The sequence below is a fragment of the Punica granatum genome, chromosome 4, assembly GCF_007655135.1.
Source record: "Punica granatum isolate Tunisia-2019 chromosome 4, ASM765513v2, whole genome shotgun sequence".
Lineage (NCBI taxonomy): Eukaryota > Viridiplantae > Streptophyta > Magnoliopsida > Myrtales > Lythraceae > Punica > Punica granatum.
This window is the reverse complement of record NC_045130.1, coordinates 25766962-25787625: the sequence shown is the minus strand read 5'-3', so window position 1 is coordinate 25787625 and position 20664 is coordinate 25766962. Positions and strand designations below refer to the sequence as shown.

The following is a 20664-nucleotide window of genomic DNA, read 5'->3' as shown; positions in this document are numbered from 1 at the left end:
TTGATTATAAATACATAATTATTCATATATATATATATAATTTAATAATGAGTGAGCTTTCCATTAGCATTCAAAATGAGTGTCAATCATTGGAGTACATTTCAAAAAGTAAGTGTGAATGTCTTTCTTTTTGACGCGGCGTCGATGTGGCATGTGTGGGGCCTGAAGTGGCACCCAAGTGATCCATGCCAACCATTGAACATGCTCTAAGATCCCCTTCCGGTCAACAAGTTAAAATCAACTTGGACTGAGCATCGAGTACACAATTTTTTTTTTCTTTTTTTAGTTGGTAAGCAAGGCAAGGCATCAAAAATCCACAACGATTATAATATATGAAATACATAATCATACATAAGGAGGAGCAAAAAAAGGTGATAAATTCTCCCAATGAAAAACACCCGTCTTGCCCAGCTAGACCATCCAACTTCACCCGTCTTGCCCAGCTAGACCATCCAAATAGAAGTTGGTCTCACCTTTCAAAACCCGGAATCTATTGTTTTAGATCCCTACAACCAGTTACCATAGAATCAAGAAAGCTGCTAGGTTTACCATTGCCCCAAACAAGATCAATCACTGTCTATGCCAGTCCTATAATCTAGTTTTGGGTATTTAGCACCAAAAATCGAATCGACTTGTCGACCAGACAATGAAATCTAATTGGAGATAAAAATATATGCTCCAATGATCGATATATTCTGGTTCTCATCAATAATGCAAGAATAGGAGAAAATTCTCGATTGAAAGGTTACATGTTCATGAAGTAGCGTAAAAAGCACAATAAAACGAAGAGAGGGGTGCTATTGAACATTACAAAATTGAGGGCAGATTCGTCCATGAGAAAAGAGATGGAATGGGAATATGCCCAAGCAGCTCGGACATTATTCTATACCCTGTTCTACGCTGTCCACTCGTGACTTCAACAGCTATCACATATTCGGGCAAGATGCGTTTCTCTCATTGATATTGGATAGTCCCCTCCTTTTCTTTTCCTTCCTTTGCGGGTGAAATATTGATCAGCACACACTTTTAATCCTCGAGAAGATTTCTAGCTCGTATATATTCCGTCCTGCTAGCACTTACAATCTTGAATATTGCGTTTGATCGTCATTCGTCAAGAATTAGCACGGGATAGAAGATGCGATGGGAATGAAATTTTAAATCCCATGAACGTTCAATATCCTAATCATATATTGGTTCGTACCAAGATTTTGGACTGAGATATACTTTAAAGTGAAATAACCAAGCTACTTCTGAAATTTAAATATTGCTGAATTCTATAAAATAGAAGTAAATGTAAAAAAAAAAAAAAAAAAAAACAATGAATGGAAATGGGTGGCGGGGTGTGGCCTAGCGCCGGGAGCCACTGCCCCCTCTCCTACTCCTCCAGTAAGGAGGTCTTCCAAAATGAAGATCAAGGGTTGAGACGTTTCTGTTATGATGCGCATAATAGTGTGTCCAGAGCGCACAATCATGTGGGATTAGTTACTAGCCGTTTAGTATTCAATTTTTTTTTTTTAACTTTACTTCACTTCACTTAACTCGATTTATCTTCAATTCAACAATACAATTATTATTTTTTTTTCTTTTTCTTCAATTTTTTTAATCATTCAATTCAATTTTTAATATTAAATTTTCTCAACTATGCATTACTTTTTCCACAATTCAATAACACAATCATTACTTTCTCTCAACTATTCATTATTTTTTAACATTTTTTTCTCATAATTCAACAACATAATCATTACAAACCAATTAAAACTAAAACTCAACTCTAAAACTAAACACAACCTCAATAACTAGTCGTGCATTGCGCGGGCATCATTTTTACTGAAATATCATCACTCGTTCTATATAATTATGGCATGAAAAAACTATACATTTGATCCTCTAAGTTTGAATATTTTCTATTATAGTCCTTTTTTAATTTTTTTTATCGTTTAGATCTTGTACGTTTGAATACTTTTCTGTTTCAATTCTATTTCTTTTTCTTGGTTTGTTTTCATCTAATACTTTTGATTACTTATCTATTTTTGTCCTTTTATCATATTTTTTATTAGGGAAGATTTTAATTTTGGTTCTCAACCTTTTAATAATTATTCTTTTATCCAAATTCTTTTTTTTGGTTTGACTTTTTCTTAATATTAAACGTTTTATTTTTTATACTTATACCCCTCAAATTACCATAAAAATGCCCACACGACATTTTTGAAATTTATAAAAAATGTATTATTTTATTTTCAAAAGTAAAACAAAATCTATCAAAATATATTTTGAGAGGGAGGATGGTAAATTGAGAAGGAGAGGCAGCGGTAGCAGGTAGGGGACGAAGTCGATCACCGCCACCCTAGGGGAGGTCGCCTTACACTACAAGAATTTTGCTAAATAGGGACGGCCAATAGGGACAAAAAGATTTCCATCTAAAATTAGAGACGAAGTAGAGATGGTACAAAGACGGAATTTCCGTCTCAACATTTTATAGAGGCCATCTCGGTCGGTTCAAACCAGCGATCACCATCTGGGGCGTAGAGACCTGTCCAAACGCGACCAAAAAAAAAAAAACAAAAGCAGATTGGCAGGGCCAAGGCAGCTAGATCTAACGCAAAGGGTTAGCTTGGAGCAAGCGAAATACATGACCCGAGCTTTGATCTAACGAGAGGAAGCGTTCTTTGACGTAATGAGTGGAGGATGCTGCCGATGGGGGGGAGGGGAGGAGCCGCTGACAAGAAGCCACCACTGCGAGGGGAGGAAAAGTCGAACATGCCAGTGGTAGGGAGGAGGGGGGACGCCACTGCCCTCCAGAAGGGAGAGGTCATACCACCGCCACATGTACCATGCCAGATAGGGAGAGGAGGGATCGGTGCCTTAGTCACAACCAAAGGAGAATGTTGTCGTCACCAACCACCTTAGATCAAGGTCGCATGAGGGAGGTATACAGATGGCCTTCATCGTCGCTACCAAAGAAATGGTTCAGGACGCCGTTGTCGCTAGATCCACCATCCAAGGTCGCCGGAAGAGGAAGGGAAGGAGCAGAAAACAAAAATCGTCGGATGAGGGAGCACCACTTGAAAGGAGAGGAGAGATGGTGGGCATGCCATGCATGGGAGTGGAAAAGGTATAAATTTTTTGGACTTATATAATGTTATTGGAATCTCGTATTAGTCCTTAGAATTATGGGAGGTTTTCGACCTTTATCTTATCGTGTTATGGTATTTCATTTGTTATGATTTTATGGACATCAATATGCTGCCAGTGAAGGTCAAGAGCGACTTAGAACAAGATTGACCTAAGAAACATGAATAGATACTGGACCAAGATGTTCTGTTGGCTGATTGTATTGGCTTGTGAAATGACCTCTCCGGGGCGCTAGATAAGGTAACAATTTTAAAGCTAAATTCCTACTTACGCTTGAGAAAATGTTAGAAGATCACCAAGATGCGGTGTGAAGGCTCAATCGCACATTTATTCAAGGCGTAGCACTTGAAAGTATGGTTTAATGCAATTTACAGAATGTTGCATCAACTGGCGAGATTTTGTAAAACTTAGCTAGATGTTGTGCGACCTGCGAGCAACAAGTATGTGACTAGTGGGCTAAGGTTTACAATTATTATGTTACTTTCACTACCACAAATCTATGCTATACAGATGGAATTTTAAGACGGAAAATTTCTCTTTATGAGATGGAATCGACAAATCACGGATGGGAATTCCCTAAAAAAAAAAAATGAAAAACAACATAGGATGGAAATGAGACATTTTTTCGTCTCAGTTATTTGGAGAGAGAAGTTTCTGGCAATTTCCTTCTCTGGCCAAGTGATGGATAGAGGTACCAAATGTTCCTCTCTCTTAAATCTTGAACCATTTTTGATCTCCTGGGATGCAATATCTTGTGCCACATATAAGAGAAAACGATATTGTACATATATAAATATAATTTTTTTTAAAAAAAAAAAATTGCCTCCTATGAATATTCCGTCTCATTTTCCGTTCCCATAATAGAAACAAAAAGGGGCGAATTATTCCCTACCATGTGTATTAAAAATTGAAATAAAGAAATTCAAAAATCAAACTAATACCAATTTCAACCCCAATCCCTCTCGAATTCGGAACTCTGCCTTGCCCTGGTTTTCACCCCAATCCCTCTCAAACCCACCTTCTGATCGCTCATTCCCCTTTGACCTGTCGTCGACATTAGCACTGCAGTCGCCACCAAAGTTGTATTCCATCTCCGCCGCAGGTCGTGTTATTGTTATAGCAGACGCAGACACGCAAAACATGTCCTATAATTTATTTGCTCATTTCTGCTAGATTGTTGATCAATATTGAGTACCTGTAGTTGGTTATTTTCCATCATGTGGACATTTTACGGACTTTGATGATTACCGACTATTCCGATGAACTTTTGGGCAGAAGAAAAGCCACTCTCTTTCAATTTCTTTGTGGTTATTCTGTGTGAAAGGTACTCATTGGATGATATTCAGTGGGTTTATTGGTAGTAGCCCCAACGTAGGACGGAGCAACGGATATAAAAATTTCATCCCTTGCCAAGGAGGGACGATCTGCAACTGATTCATTAATCCACAAATCTAGAACAAATCTATAACAATTCAGTCGGACAAACTGAAGCAATTATTCCTAAAGTATTGTTTGCCTTTTTTTCTTGTTTGACTAGACATCTGCCAAATTCAGCTATACATGGAAAAAAAATTCAAAGAATAACGTAGTAAAAAAAAATAAAAAAAAGGTTAAATTTCGCCTCATATTTTTCTCCAGTTCCCCTTATATTTAATCAGACGATACTCTCTCTCATGCTAAGCATCTTTAGGATCCTCAAGTATATCGTGACAGTCAATTGAAACAGAGATGGGATTTGCCAACTCGTTTTTGTCCCATTGCTAGGATGGAATTTATTGGGAAATTTCCATTCCACCATGCCCGACGAAAATTCTGTCCATTTCTTCGCATGTTAATTGAGACGGAATTTTCCATCTATACTAAATTGGAACACGAGTCGTTAAAGACGGATTCCTTTTCGTCTCAATTCCATTCCGATCTTAAATATATAGACGGAATTTCCTTAGTTTGACACAGAATGCCCTATCGCTATAGGAGAGTTCTGTTGTAATGTTTATTATCGAATTGGTTTTTTTCCCCCTTTTTTTTAAAAAAATATTTTGGTCCATTGTGATAGAGTCATCCGAGTGCAGCAAGCTTAGCAAAAAGCCCTTTCTGCATTTGGAAACCCTCTCGATTATATTTGGAAAAGATTGAGCAACTGGTCGAACAGTAGAAGATCATCTAAATGCAGCTGCTAATATTCTTTGATGATACTGTCAACCTTACCTTGATGATGAAGGCTTTTGAGAATAATAGCCATGCATCTAGACCAACAGCCAACAACATACAAAATTAGAGCAACTTGTCAGTGCAAAGCCAATCCACCTCTGAGAGGACAGCTAACACCAAGGAAGCGGCCACAGGCTCTTTAGTTGAATCGAGGAACAACATTGACGCTTCGTGTGAGAGTATGAATCAAGGTAATCGGGATTTAGTAAATTGCTTCAGAAACATCTCCAATTACTTTACCAGCAAGTCTGCTAACAATGACTATCGACTAAATGTTTATGAAGGATGTCTTGCTGTTGAAGAGTTGGGTTTGGACGAGTCATAAATGGTTGAGGCAGAAGAGGCCATTGCAACGAATCCCTCTACTTTGAAGTACTTCTTTTCACTACCTATGAGTGCGACGAGAACTTTTGGGTTTAAGAAGCTCGGCTTGATATTAGTGACATGCTCCAATATGAGGGAGAAATTTGGTTTGAAATAGCTGTGATGGTTCTTGTTTCGAGAACTTCCTTTTGGGGAGATATTTTAGATGACTTCTAGTTTAGACAGATTGCTACTTTATTTTGAGAAAACTTTGGAACTAGTTATCATAACTAGTTATCTTCTTTTTTGGTGTCAATCATGACATCCATAAAGCCAATTAAATCACGATTAATTCAATCGAGTCGGATTGATTTGCTAAAAGGTTAAAGCTCTCTTAGCATGAATTTTTTACATTCACAAGGACTCGAACCTGAAACCTTACTTAAACGAAATAAATGTTGAATCACTTGAACTAATCCACGTCAGTACTAGTCATCTTTTTTTATAATGATGGAATTGTTCATGGGTTACCCTGGGTTTTCTTTTTCTATATGACGAGCTGGTGAAATAGTTTTATGACTTATGGAAGTTTCTCAGTCACAGAGATGGCTTCTATATTTTGAGTTGCTGGTAAAATTAGAGTCCAGGAAAATTGTTGTAAATTTCTATTTTGCCATGCCACCTAAAGTTTCTAAGATGAAATCCCCACTTTCAACTTTTGGATCGGAAAAAGTACAAAAACTCCTATTATGATTTAAGTTTGAGACAAATGGCATCATGTGCTTTTTTATGAATAAATAACACCGTGTAGTTCATTCCGTGAGATATAATGAACCTCGTCATTAATTTTTCATCACTTTTTATCCTCAAACTTTTTTTTTTCATTATTACCCTCAAACTTTCAACTTTTTTACAATTTAATCTTAAAATTCGAAAAGAAAAAAAAAAGAAGTTAAGGGCTTGGGCCGCCGGTCGGCGACCCGACCCCCACTACCGAGGTTGCCGACACCCACAGAGGATCACCGATTAGTGGCCCTAGCCTCCGAATCGACTAGGATCTTGAGTTCGAGATCTCGCTCGATTTGGGGGTGGAGGCTGCCAATCTGCAGCCCCAATCTCACCTCCATGGTTGCTGGCATCCTCTATGAGTGCATGCGACCTCGGTGGTGGGATCGAGATCGCCTACCAACGGCCTGGGCCCTTCCCCCTCCTTTTTTTCCCCAAACTTTAGGAACAAATTGAAAAAAAAAAAGTTGAAAATTTGAGGATAATAATGGTAAAAAGAAAAGTTTGAGCAAGAAATGTGACGAAAAAATTAATAGTGAGATCCATTATATCTCACAAATTGCACCATGCAGTATTATTTATCCGTAAAAAAATCATATTACAATTTGTTTCAAACTCAAATCACAAGGAGGGTTTTTATACTTTTTCCCTATTCTATTTCATTTAAAAAGTTCAGCATGAAATTTCATTTCAAAAGTGACATACAATGATTTCTTTCATGCACACCATTTGATTGATTTGAAAGAGTGAGAAAAAAAATTAATAGTAAGAAAATAAAAGGTAAGAGTTTGAGATAAAACTTTAAAAAAAAATAAACAAAGATAATACGATAGAATGCAAGACTGGGCATTTAAGAGAGAAGAGAGCAAGATAAGAAGAGATTAATACATAGGGTAAAAGAAAAATAATGTTGAATGAATAATATTATCCATTTAACTTCTCTATTTGTAAATTGTAAAATTTGAGAAATGATTTTGGAAAAAAACCAAAAATAGTATGTTAGAACGTGAGATTCAAAGGTTGAGAGAATAGTAAAATAATACGAGATTAACACATGAAAGAAAAATTAGTTTACCAATATTTGTTTCAACTCCTCTATTTTATTTTAAATAGTATCACACTTAAACTAAGAATCCGGAAAACCTTATGGTGTGTTTGACATATGAGTAATATTCATTACTCTATTTCCCTTTTAACTCCATTTTCTTTCAATTCAACAACACAATTATTATTATTTTTTTTAATTTTTTTTATCTTAACTACCATTCAATTCAATTTTTAATTTTGAATTCTCTCAATTACTAATTACTTTTTTTACAATTCAACAACACAATCATTACTTTCTATCAACTATCCATTATTTTTTTTTCTATAATTTAACAACATAATCATTATAACCACAAATAAATATAATTATTTATTGTTGAAATTGAGTAAAATTTAACTCCACTCTATTCCCAAATAAAGTCTTAAACTTTTCAATCACGTCTTATAAATGAGGTGGCAGACACAATACAAAAGTAAATAAATAAATAACAATAAAAAAAGTAAACGCAACATAAATTATAAGGCTTTGCTTGGGAATGAAGTGAAATTTACCTCCACTCCATTCATACTATAAATAATTATATTTATTTGGAGTTATAATAATTATGTTATTAAATTATGAAAAAAAAAATAATAATGAATAGTTCAGAAAAAATAATTATTATATTGTTGAATTGTGAAAAAATAATAAATAGTTTAGAAAATTTAGTATTAAAAACTGAATTGAATGATAATTAAGATAAAAAAATAAAAAAAAGTAATAATTATACTGTTACATTGAAGATAAGTGAAATTAAATAGAATATGATAAAAAAATTACACTATTTCCAAACAATGCTTTAGATTCTTTTCAGAAGGAATCCTGTGTGTTCCCAAAGAGGGTTAAACTCAGTTCTCCTTGATTATTCACTTCTTAATTTAATCAGACTGGAACATCCCTACCTTACAATAAACCAAACAATTAATTGGACGATGCATCAAAAAATTTTCTTTAATAATTCTTCCAAGGTGCCGATTAGTCTGCAAACCATGTATATACATACATATATATATATATATATATAAATTAATACTCATCAAGATTTATATTTTACACATCGTATTTAGGGACTACACATCTTTCAAATATTCTGTCAACTTTCTGTAGCAACTTCTTTCTTTAATACTTTACTAAATTAAATTAAGTTATTGCCTGATATTATTATCATCATTTATTATTCAATGCATTTACAGGCAGGGCATAGAGCGTCTGAATTTTCTAAACCACATTGAAAACGGAAAACCGTTTCCTTCGAAGTTCAAGCCTTCAAGGCTCTGCCCAATATCAATTCTGTGTTGTCACTATATAGAGATTGGAGACCGCAATATCTCCCCATCGACTTAAATAAATAACAAACACACATATCCTTACAGACATACAAGATGGGGCGTCATCGCTCATCATCTCTCCTGGGGCTCGAGGGCTGCTATCTCTTTCACGACCTGTGCTTTGTCTGCCTCAAACTGTTCGTCCTCTGCAACCAAAAAAAAAAAAGGACCAGGGGTGTAACCTGGGAAGAGAATCCAAGTATTTTGCATATGAGAAACTCGGGCAAGGCTCACTGCACTACCTTTGTCAGTCTTAAAATCAGCAAAGAGCCGCAAGAGCTTGCTCCTGTTCGTGACTAGCACACCCACGATATCAGAAGGTTTGTTTTGATTAGCCACAAACAGCTGCAAACATTCAATGAGTGTGTCATCAATTAGAATTCATGTGTAAAACAATGAATGCATGAACAATTCAAAGTGCCTATGAAATCCTTGGATCCTTCGGTTACCATGCAATTTCATGTTTATTGACCTCAATTATACAACTTGTATTGACATTCTACTCCCAATTTGAGAGAAATAGGAGAAAGACGGAAGGTTTATGGCAACTTTGCTAAGAGTAAAGGCATTTTCACCCCCGCATTTTGCCAGTTTTCTAGCACATAAGAATGTAAAAAGTTCAACAATCCAAAACCAGATAGCCCGGTATAAGTTCACCCAAGAGCAATACCTTGAAAACATGAAATGCTTCCATTTGGATGCTTTTGCTCGATTCCTGCGAAGAAGTAATTCGACTGGTTATTTACCTGATTACAAAAATTTATAAGAAAATGATCCACACTGATGTAAGTACCCGGAGAAGATTCATGAGTATCCTTAAATTCCCAATCGAGCTCACATAACGTATCATCACAGCTGAATTTGAGCGATCAAGTAAGATGTCTCCCAGAAGCTGTCACAGTGAGAGAGTGCCTCAGTCAGGACCATTGCACAAATATTCCAGATAGGCCAATCCGGAATTTCTTTAAATTAAATATTTAGTAATGACAATGACGCTTCACAAATAACTTGTTCATAAACCAATTCTTAGCGAACAATTGGAGAATTTACTCAGAACCAATTTGCCTAATTTCTTTTCTAGCTCCAGCAAAATAGTACAAAAATGTCCTTATAATGTCACCAGGATCTACTACCAATTTGCAAGAGAGGTTTACCAAAGAACACCCTGTGAAAGTAGACAGCATAGGAGAAGAAACAAAAAGATTTCTCAACTACGTTGAGAACATGGCCAAGTGTTAAACCCAACAGTTATGTCTAAAAGTACCATGCCTTTTTCCAAATGTAAAATGGACGAATGCGATTCTATAGACTCATGTTTCCAATATTTTTATAGGAGAATAAATAAGTAAGATACCTTGATTGCTTGACGTCTGGTGATGTAGTTGGAAGATTCCAGTAGCTTCGAGTTATAATCCGCAAAAAACTGCAAACAATAATGATAGTCAAACCAATCATACCAGAAATAAAAGAGCCCAACAGCAGTAATCAATCAAGAACATTTAAAATGTGAATTTCTTAAATGTGTTGCGATTTTTCATATTCCCAAATTACCTAGACACTTCGTATTTATCCAATAAATGCTCAAGTATGTTCTTGATTAAATAACAAGCTGGAATTAAAGATTGGAACATGCAAAAACTCAAATATGTGGTCGTAATTAACTTGAGCTTCTCTCTCTTCTATTAATTACTGCATAACTAAAGAAAAGCATGCACAGACAATTTTTTCGGTAAGAAAATGATATGTCGAATAGTCTGAAAAGTTAGTATTCAGACTGTCTGTAGTTATCTCATACGAAGGTACATGTTCCATGTTCGATAGGTAAATGTTCTGCAACCGTATGTATATACTGAATAGATGCAACCATCTCAATCCTCGTAGATAATACATACTTACCCAGTCATAATTTTTGTTAAGAAATTCCGCTACTGTAGATTTATGCCTGGTCAAAAGTTCCTGAAACCAAATTCTAATATTGGTTAGAACATGCAAACCGGTTATCCATAAAAAAAAAAATACTAGAAGATCATACCAATGTTAAACATTATCAAAGCAAAAAATGGATGGCAAAGAACAACCAATTATCATCATATACATACTGCCAAGGCCAAATTCATATCTTAAAGGCCCAAAGCTAACTGATCTGAAATAAGAATTAATGTTTCCATATAAAAGTTCTGATGAAAGCGGACATAACCAAAAGAGAGAGAGAACGAGGGAGGGAGGGGGGGGGGGGGGGGGGGAGAGAGAGAGAGTATCTAAACCTTAAAGGTTGCAGCTGCATCTGCAGCAATGTCAAAATTCGGAAGTTGTATATAATCGAAAAATTTCTTCATGTGTTCCGATTCCAATACATACCTGAAATCGAGCAGTGACAAGTATTACAAATGCAACAATAGCTAACAGCTACGACATAATAATACAGAATCTGAGAATCCAGCCAGTTGCTCAATGTAGATTCAGATCCACAAACAATGCGAAAAGAACATTTTAAGAAATTTGAAAGATAAAGCACTGTAATTGATAAAAACAAAGTCATAAGCAAAAAGGACTGGAAACTCCTTTCTTAAATAGAACAAAAGACTTGCAATATTGCTCAAATGCTAAGGTACTTGCATAGATTACACCAAATAAATGCAGAACTTGCTTAAAAATCTACTTCGTCAACCTCAGTTTAATATTGCCAACAATCCAAATATATCATATACCAACCACAACTTTAATATCAACCTTTACTTTATCTTCATATTATCTTTTGTAAAACACCCTGCTGTTTGTATATGACATACGAAATTGCGATAACAACATAATTTCAATTCTAGGGGAATCAGCAACCAGTATCAATTATAAGTCAAGATATTGATAATTGGAAGCGTATTCATGTGTCTCATCCTCTGGAAATGAAAGGACAGATCAATTATATATGGCCAATCAAATATACAATTACCTAAACACACACGCTGAATTATGTAAATGAAAGAGTATAACTAAAAATCTAAACTACATAGGAGAAAAAATAAAAATATATGTATACATTCACTCAGCAGTTTCATAAAGCAATCTTTTGCCAGTTGTAATATGGCTTGAGAACAGGAAAAATCGTCTACCAACCATGGACTACAAACAATTGAATGCAACGAATTTTCATGAAAGAAAAGGATATTCCAAGTCTATTGGATCACCTTGCAACACTTTGGTGACGTATGCACTCCCGAAGCATTGAACCATAGTGTAAAGCCATGTCTGTATTATCATAACTATATAAAATGAAAATAAAGTCAGAACGAAACGAACAGAATGCTCAAAAGGAATCTTAAAAAATCACTAAGAGGAGGGAAACAATGGTATTCGGTTTTTCAGGACTACTTTCATCTGTTTTCATTCTCTCATTTATTATTATTTCTCTCCGATTAAGAGGGTGTCTTGGCAATACATGAAGACAAAGGAAATATATAGCGCTTCTCATTTTCCAAAAACAGTGAAAAATTCTCTATGCAACGACTTCAAGTCCAACATTTGACACGCTGACACAATATCAGTGGATACTCCACTTGACATTTATACAAACTCTTTAGAGAGCAGCACTAGGACTGAAAGGTACCACAACTTAAAAGCACTAACAAATCCAACCTGTTCGGAAGTATGAACTAGTACATCTGTATTCATTAGAACCACAGATTCTGTTGCACAAATATATATATATATATATATATATATATAGACTGTAAGAACCAAACAAGATGAACAAATTAATCCTAAAAGATATTATATATCTTAATGTAGAATTCTCTTTCCTAGTAAGTAAAACTCAATGACGCGAAGCAGTTCAAACTAACTGAATATAGTCCGACAGACTGTTCAGATATCAGAAAAATTCCAAATATTCAATTACAGCTTACCCCACTACTAAAATGTCCAAAAGATCGAAATTTGCTTCCAAGTAATCAGATGCAATCAGCCGTGAATTAACTTGTTGCCTTTGTAGATTTGCAACAACTTGTGTGGCATCCTTCCGAGCCTGAAATGAGATGATTCTAATCATCAAAAAACAAAGAAGAAACATAAAGCATGGTTTAGCGTTTTGAAGTTCTGTACAGGGGCTTCGTAAATAGAACTGACAATGAACCAGATAAGAGGTGAAAATCTTTTCCAGAATATCCTATTGGAAGGGGAGGTTAGCACGAAAACTCTAATTCCTCACCGCTCACCTCCAAGTTCAGTTTCGGCAGACAACTTATCAAAAGCCGCAGAGTGTTCTCTCTAAAGAATTCCTGCGTCAACTGTGCACAAGCTTCTGGAACTGGCTCAGCTTCACTGCTGCCGTAGAGTACTGATTTCATTTCCCTTATATTTCTACACAGCTCTGCCATCTGCAACAAAACTCAAATTCACAAAAAGGCCAAACAAATAAAAAAGCAGAAAACCGCACAACGAAAGCACGCAAGAATAACACGAATTCAGAAAACATGTACAAGAACAAGCTCTTAAAAGCACAATCGCCTCCCTGTTCTAAGCATTGCTGTATAAGTAAGTCAAATCGGCTGTCCCAGCTCAACTAAAATGGCCCCCCTGATGCGACGGATTCATTCAACCAATTCAAAGTTCCTCTATTTTAACATTTCATCAGAGCTAGGAAACCACATAAAAATTATCCTACATTTCACTATCAGCGAAGCAATAGATTCAGGAGGGGCAATTAATTTTTATCAAAATCAAACTTCTCCCGGCAAAATCAAAAACCTCTTACACGACACTCAGATAAGAGCTGGTCGAAAATACAAAGGGAAGCAGAGGGAATGGCACCTTCTCTTCGCGCTTGGTGTCGCGGGGATCTGGGCTGCGATCGGCGGAGATGAGGAGATCACGGGTCTGGCGTACTACGTCGGCCGGAGTCCGGGACTTGGACTTGAACAAGCCCTTCATTTTGTCGGGGTTAGGGTCGGAGAGACCACCATCGGTCGGGACCCTCCGCAGGGAGGGCGCCGCCGACAAGGAGGCCTTCCGACCCCCCGACTGACCAGAGACGCAGATACCTATGGTTTCTACCCCTCGTAATACGCTCCCCTCTCAATCGTCCCCCCTTGGATCCCCCCGCCCCTCTCTCTCTCTCTCTCTCTCTCTCTCTCTCTCTCTGTGCCTTTTCTCCCTGCTCTGATGAGATGTTTCTGCTCACGACATGGCTGATAATCCCGAAGAAGGAAAGGAAGAAAGACGGGGAGAGGGAGAAAGAGAGAGAATGGAGCAACGACCAACGGAGATGGCAGACGGTATTTTATATATATATATTTCCCTTTTTTTCTCAATTTTCTAATAATAATAATAATAACAATAATTATTATTATTATTATTATTTATATTATTATTGTTATTATTATTATTATTTATTATGTTACGTAATAATCATTGGTTTTTTAACCAAAATTCAAACTGGAGGGAGAAATAAGCAACGCACTGTGAAGAACATGATAACCAACCAACTAGTCTTGCTGTTGCCATGCACGACATTTCGCTGAGTAGGAATTATTTGGCAGGAATAACATTGGTAGGAAAATTTAAGCAAGGGGGACTGAAAAATTCAATTTTTTTAATATTTTTTTTATCAGTTTGTATTTGTAATTTTGTATGTTTGACTGGATAGTAGAATGAGCATGGAAGATTGGAGTGAGATAAATCAGAATATTATACAAAAGGAACAAAAATGTCCTAACATTTCCTCACCTCACAAATCTATCTTTATACTTCTTTCATCGTACATAAAATAAAAAATAAAAAAAAAAGTGTGAAACTCATTTTTTTTTCCATATTTCAGTTCTGTGATTCCATGGAATTTCTTCTTTTTAAATATACAATTCAATTTTTTATTATAAATTTTTATTTATAAAACTCATGCAAAGCCCGAGTATAAAAATCTAATATACATACAATATCTATATATACTGTTATTAATAATTCATGCCCAAAACGTTTTAATAGTCCTGATTTTCCATTGTCCAAAGGAGCACTTGCAGTCTGCAGATTCAAATATAATTTCATATATCCACTGGACTGGAGGTTCAACATCTAGGGGCCATAGGCGATCCAAAACGAGAAAATCACACTTATAAGATCTCTCAATCTTTTAAACAATCATAGCACAATCATATTTGTTGTGAAACCGATATCTTGGATTGATGAGCTCACACGCCATCTCATGAACTGCCTACATATCTCATTGTATCGAGAATCGGAACTGCACGTAGTTCTTGATTCACCTCGGCGCTCCGGTGGAGAAGGGACCGATAGAGAGAGAGAGAGAGGCGGGGCCCCTAGAGATAAAGTCGAGCTTTCTATTCAAGAGAGGAGATAGCAAGTTGGGCGAGGAAGAAGTGAATCCGATCCGCACCGTCCTTCGGGTCGATCTTCTTTAATATCCGACATGGGTAAGTCGGTGGAAATATCTGGGTGCCCGGTTGGGCTTCATTCGTGGGCCTTGGGCGTGGTTATATTTCCTCAGGCCATACATTTTATACTTGTCCTTATCAATATTTACATCGAGATTCAATTAACTATAAGCTGGACCATGTGCGGTTGAAACATGCATGCGTGCAAAGCGAACGCCAGCACAAGATGAGCTTCTGCCAAGGGTACTACTAGGCAGTGTTATCATAACCGAATCGGTCAGTTCGACCGATCGGATCGAAAATCGAACTTGTATTTGGTCCGGTTAGCTTAAAAATCGAAAATGTACAAATAGACTAGTGAACTCAAAAAATCGATCGGTTTTTAGATAAACCCATCGAATCCATTCGAATTGATCGGTTGCATAGGTTTAGAAATTTTAAAGGAAATCCGAACGGAAATGGTGAAACTCGGACCCGAAATCGAAAATGAGGCAAGCAGAATCGATTCAATTGAATCTTGAAACCCTAGTCTTCGTCAATTCGTCTGTTCTTCGTCTTCATTCTTCGAATCTTCAAAGTTCGCTCTTCAGTTCATCGACATCGTCAGGGTCAAGCACTTCATCTTCATCTGTTCTTCATCCGATTTCTGCTTCGTGCTCGAGCATTGCAAGATTCATATTTTCCTTCGAGCGACAGAGTCCAGACCAGAGTCTTAAGAAGATTACTCTTCTCGTTCGTGCGGCAACTTCTGAAAGGCAGAGTCTAGACTCCAGACGCACGGCACGGCAACTACTAAAACGATAGGAGGCACATCTTGACGTCTACAGGCAAGGCACAGTTCGAGCTTCCTCTTCCTCTTCCTCTTCCTCTTCTCTTGTTCAGTCACCGCAAGCAATTGCTTTAGTTTTTCCATAGAAGTTCAATACAAGACCTGTAGATGTGCGTCTCCTCTACAGTCACTTTGATAGGCTCTTCTGCAAGTACTAGAAATCTTCGATCTATTGCCAGTCAGGAAGAGGCTTTTGACAAATCTAAGAAGTGTTGGAGTTTACTTCAAATTTGTTTGCTGGATTAGATAGATGGATATTATAGATTGCTCTGTTTTGGTATCAGGGTTCCTTTTTTAGCTTACTTTGAACTTTAGTTTGCTATGTAAACTAAATATTATGCTACTTTGTTATCTAGTTTGCTGTGTAGAGTGAATATTATGCTACTTTGCTGATGATATTGACTGATTAGTTACTACTTATTGGATTTTTTAACTGTTGATGTTACTGGATTGGGATATTGGATTTCTTTCTAATTGGATAAGCGGCTGCACGACTGTTTTGGTAAGTTGAAGTGGATGTTGTCCGCCAAAATTTTATTTAAGAGCTTTTATCCGTCTCCCGAAAATATCGCCATTTTCTATGAGAATATGGTAAAGCTTTGAGGTAATTTATTTTTTCCATGGTCATACAGAGATGGAAGTTCTGTTTTCTGGGTTTCTCAATCTTGCATGGCTGCTCGGTGTGTGATTAGAAGTACTATTCGACCTATTGAATCAGATAGAGATTCGTGGGCAACGAAAAAGCACATGGTCCAGGTTGATTTTGTAGGCTTCGACTTCCATATGTTGCTGCTGGTGTTTGTTTCTCTGGTGGCTCTCTCTTTGCTTGTTGAATCTACTATGGTCTTCTAGTGTCCTTTATCAGATGGTGCGATTAGTCTGCTTCTGTTTTCAGTCCAAACATTGATTTGGGGGTGAGATCATTTGTATTTGCATGAGAAGATTACGATTTCTCTGGTGTTTGGGCTTCTAATAGTTTTTTTTTTTTGCTCTATGCTCGTGTTCTGGAGTATTTGGAGGGTCAAAAAATTCAAGTTAACATGCTAGTGCATGCTCTTTTGCTCTTATTATTTACAGTTTATTGAACGTCCACTATGTATGATTAGTGTTTATTACTATTTTCTTACATTTTATATTATTTTCTTAAAATAATAAATATTTATTTATCTTATAATTAAATATGCGGTCTAACCTATCGAACCCTTAGTTGAATCCATAAATCCATGAACCCCTACCTCGACCTGTTCGATATTCGGTCCAGTTCTGATAACACTGGTTCTACCACTCCGATGACGAGACAACATTATGATAAAGAAAGAGAACTGATTGGTCAATTTTTGGATCGAATGATGGCACCGTGTACTATCAGCCCACATTTCCAATGCCCGCCATGCTCGTAGAGATCAAAGCACACTTCTCCAGTTTCATCGTCCTCGACTATGAAATGACCGACACTGAGTTCAATAATTGATCCTCTAGGCTTCTCCAAAAGGCTAACTTGGCGATGTCGAACCGTCCCGTTTGGTAGTGAGAGCTTGAGGGTTACTGGGAGTTCCCAACCAAATGCGTTCTTTGACAATTTAACTCTATACACGACCTCATACTCCGCCCGAGGAGTAAGGTCCGACATGCTGAGCTTCCCTCTGACATCGAGCCAGCAGATATGGCTCACTTTGGCTACTTCGATGTTTTCTTCCCTGGAATTTAGGAGCGAGCCTGTTAATTGGCAGACCAAGATAGATAGAGGACATCCTTTTTTTGTCATCCTTTTGAAAATACGGTCCGACTATTATGACTGTATGTCATCGGGACACGGCTTTCCACGCGTTGAATGCATGTGCGCCCCGTGAGGCACTACGCATCCGATGGCGGGGAGATCATGTGTCACCAGGACACACGATCATATTAAAATTTCCTTTAAAAATAAAATGACTCAGTTTAGTTTGGAAAAGTGACATGTGGAGGCAATCATCTTACGTTGTTTCCTTGAAGCAATCCCAAATCCAGTACTCACGGTTACCCCAGGTGATGTAGAGTGATCTCGCGTACAGCATGAGGCATACGCGTGACTTCTCATCTATCCATTTCTTCTGCAACAAACCAGTAAAGATGATATCCTTTGCTGAGCAAAATATACTTGGCCTCAATTAAAGTAAAATATAAATACACACACACACACACACACATATATATATATATATATATAAGACCAGTAAGCGGGTATAAATACCGAGTCGCGGATCTCTCCAGATGCTAGCAATGGATTGGCATAGATAAGGTCAATCAGTATAGTTGGCATTGAGAAAAAAATATTATTTACCCAAGAGCTCTCGAATTCCCTTTACTTAGTGATAGCGTGGTCCATGCGCATAGTTTAAATATCCATGGAATTTTAAATCTCAACTCATCCCTCCCGATCTCTATAGTTAACCCAATCTCCAAACATAGCGTAACAATATTGTTTTGTTTCCACATAGTCACGCATTTCGATTTTCCTTTTCACTTTTATTCCAAAGAAACATAATGATCTGATCATTTGAAGATATTAATTTAACGGGTGATTCATATGCATCGATGGTAATAAGAATGCCCCAGAAACGGAAAGGAAGGCGGAGAAAGAAAGTATTAGAAGAAATATATACGGAATCCGGCAAACCTTTGTCTTATGCTCGACGAATATGGGAGATTCAAGCACTGCTGCTTCCTTGTCGACCTCCATATGCATTCACAGATGTATGATTCAGATGATAAACACCAACAGGTTCCTTGGATCCTCCGAGTCTCGCTTTACTTCAATATCGAGGTTCTCCCCTTTGATCAAGATTACTCACTATTTGTTTCTTATAAAGATCGATGTCCCCCATTGCTTTCTTCCTAGATCTCTCTTATATGTATCGCTCTTGCCAAAGGGTGAAACATTTCTTGGATGCTTCCGAAGAAGAAGTTGACTCGACACACATCGTCTTCTTTCTAATAAAAAGACGCGTTTTCTTCTGAAGAAAGGAAAATGAGTTTCGCCAATAGGACTGGGACAAGCGCGTTGAATGTGTCCAACTATGTCGTGTCTCTATCGCTTGACATTTTTTTATTAAGCGATAGAGATAGGCTTACTTATGGACATGGCACATTACTTATGGAGAGCATCTAGACCGAGCTAGGGAGAATCTGGAAAGTTTCAAACGCCAGCAACTTGAGCATTATAGCGTGTTAACTATTATACTAGCTAGGAAGCAACCCGCGCAATGTCATGGGTCGAAAAAATATTTTTGTCAATCTTTTGCTTAATAATATTAGTTTATGTAATAACCAATATAGAGTACAATTGGTATAATGATAAAACTACATATGGGAACAAATTATGATATCTTGATTTAAATTTTCTGAAAAAATTATACTAATTAATATGTCATGTATAAAAGAAACCATATCTTCCGCTAAATTTCACTTGAATTTTTGACCTTTCTAACACAAAATCCATTGACAATATAATAGATCTCATGTGCACTTCAAGAATTCTACCTCATAGGGACAACAACGAAGATGGAAAACTCCATGTCTACATGATATAGAGACGGAAAATTCCGCCTCAAAAAGCCTCGTCCCAAAATAATGAGATGGAAATGTCCGTCTTAGTCAAGCATGAGATGAAAATTTGAGACAAAAAAAAATTCTTCTTAACTTTATAGACGGAAAAAGCCATCTCAATTTCTATCTCACTAATCGACCAAAAAGGGAGACGCAATTTGCCATCTCTACCTTAGAGACAGAAAGAGAGACGGAACTTTCCTCTCCGTCTCAATCCTTGAGACCCAAACCCATCGAAAAATGTAAAAAGAAAAAAATATTATTAGTTCGGCCAAGCTTGGAAGGAGCACATGTTTCTATGCGCCCACCGCCGATACAAAGGGTGCAATGCACCTCTGTCTCTTTAATTGTGTGGGCTTTGCACTCGCGGAGACTCGAACCAAGGTCTTCACCCTAGCATGCATGCGTATTATCATCGAGGTTGCTCTCATTTATTGTTACCTTTTAATATTTCATTATATTTATTTTTATGTATCTACAAATTTTCATTTTAAAACTAATATTTACTTTTCTATTAGTTATTTGTTAAATACCTACACTCTTATTGTAATTTATACATTTTTTTCTAATACTATTAATCTTTTGTATGTAATTTATTTATTCTACGAAAATTTTAATGTACAATCAATATTCATCTCTATTATTTTAATAATTCTTGAAACTTTTATGTTGACTTTTTTTATAATTTATATTCATATACCGAGCTATTTTTTATCTCATTTACACTCAACATCAAAACTAATATGAGCAATTAATAACTTATTTGATGTATTTAATATGCGAGTGGTCAAATTATTTAATTTTCAAAGTGTGAAATCCTAGAGGACTTTTGGGCTTTTTACGGAAGGTGAAGAAGAAGATTTAGAGTGAAAAAAGAGAAAAAGAAGAAGAAATAAATGTTTGAATTTCTAAGAAGTATATGGATCCATAAAGATAGAGATTTGATGTAGAAATTTTCTTATCTTGTGGATAGAGACAAAAATTTGAGACAAATATTTTCGTCTTATTATTAAGAGACAATTT

The 20664-nt window shown here is 36.5% G+C and overlaps 2 protein-coding genes across 2 annotated transcripts; both read right to left on the bottom strand.

The window, feature by feature from the left end:
• Positions 1-8650: 8650 nt before the first annotated feature.
• On the bottom strand, positions 8651-14091 carry LOC116203889 (putative MO25-like protein At5g47540). The gene is made up of 11 exons (XM_031535852.1): positions 13651-14091; positions 13056-13217; positions 12747-12865; positions 12030-12104; positions 11112-11205; positions 10744-10803; positions 10202-10270; positions 9641-9739; positions 9518-9562; positions 9090-9192; positions 8651-8993 (listed from the first exon to the last, which is right to left on the bottom strand). Exons 1-11 carry the CDS (start codon positions 13768-13770, stop codon positions 8920-8922), a joined length of 1020 nt encoding a protein of 339 aa, XP_031391712.1. The 5' UTR covers positions 13771-14091; the 3' UTR covers positions 8651-8919.
• Positions 14092-17194: 3103 nt separating this feature from the next.
• On the bottom strand, positions 17195-18981 carry LOC116203890 (protein PHLOEM PROTEIN 2-LIKE A1-like). Its single transcript, XM_031535853.1, has 3 exons — positions 18713-18981; positions 18034-18146; positions 17195-17753 (listed from the first exon to the last, which is right to left on the bottom strand). Exons 1-3 carry the CDS (start codon positions 18779-18781, stop codon positions 17387-17389), a joined length of 549 nt encoding a protein of 182 aa, XP_031391713.1. The 5' UTR covers positions 18782-18981; the 3' UTR covers positions 17195-17386.
• Between the last annotated feature and the right edge of the window lie 1683 nt (positions 18982-20664).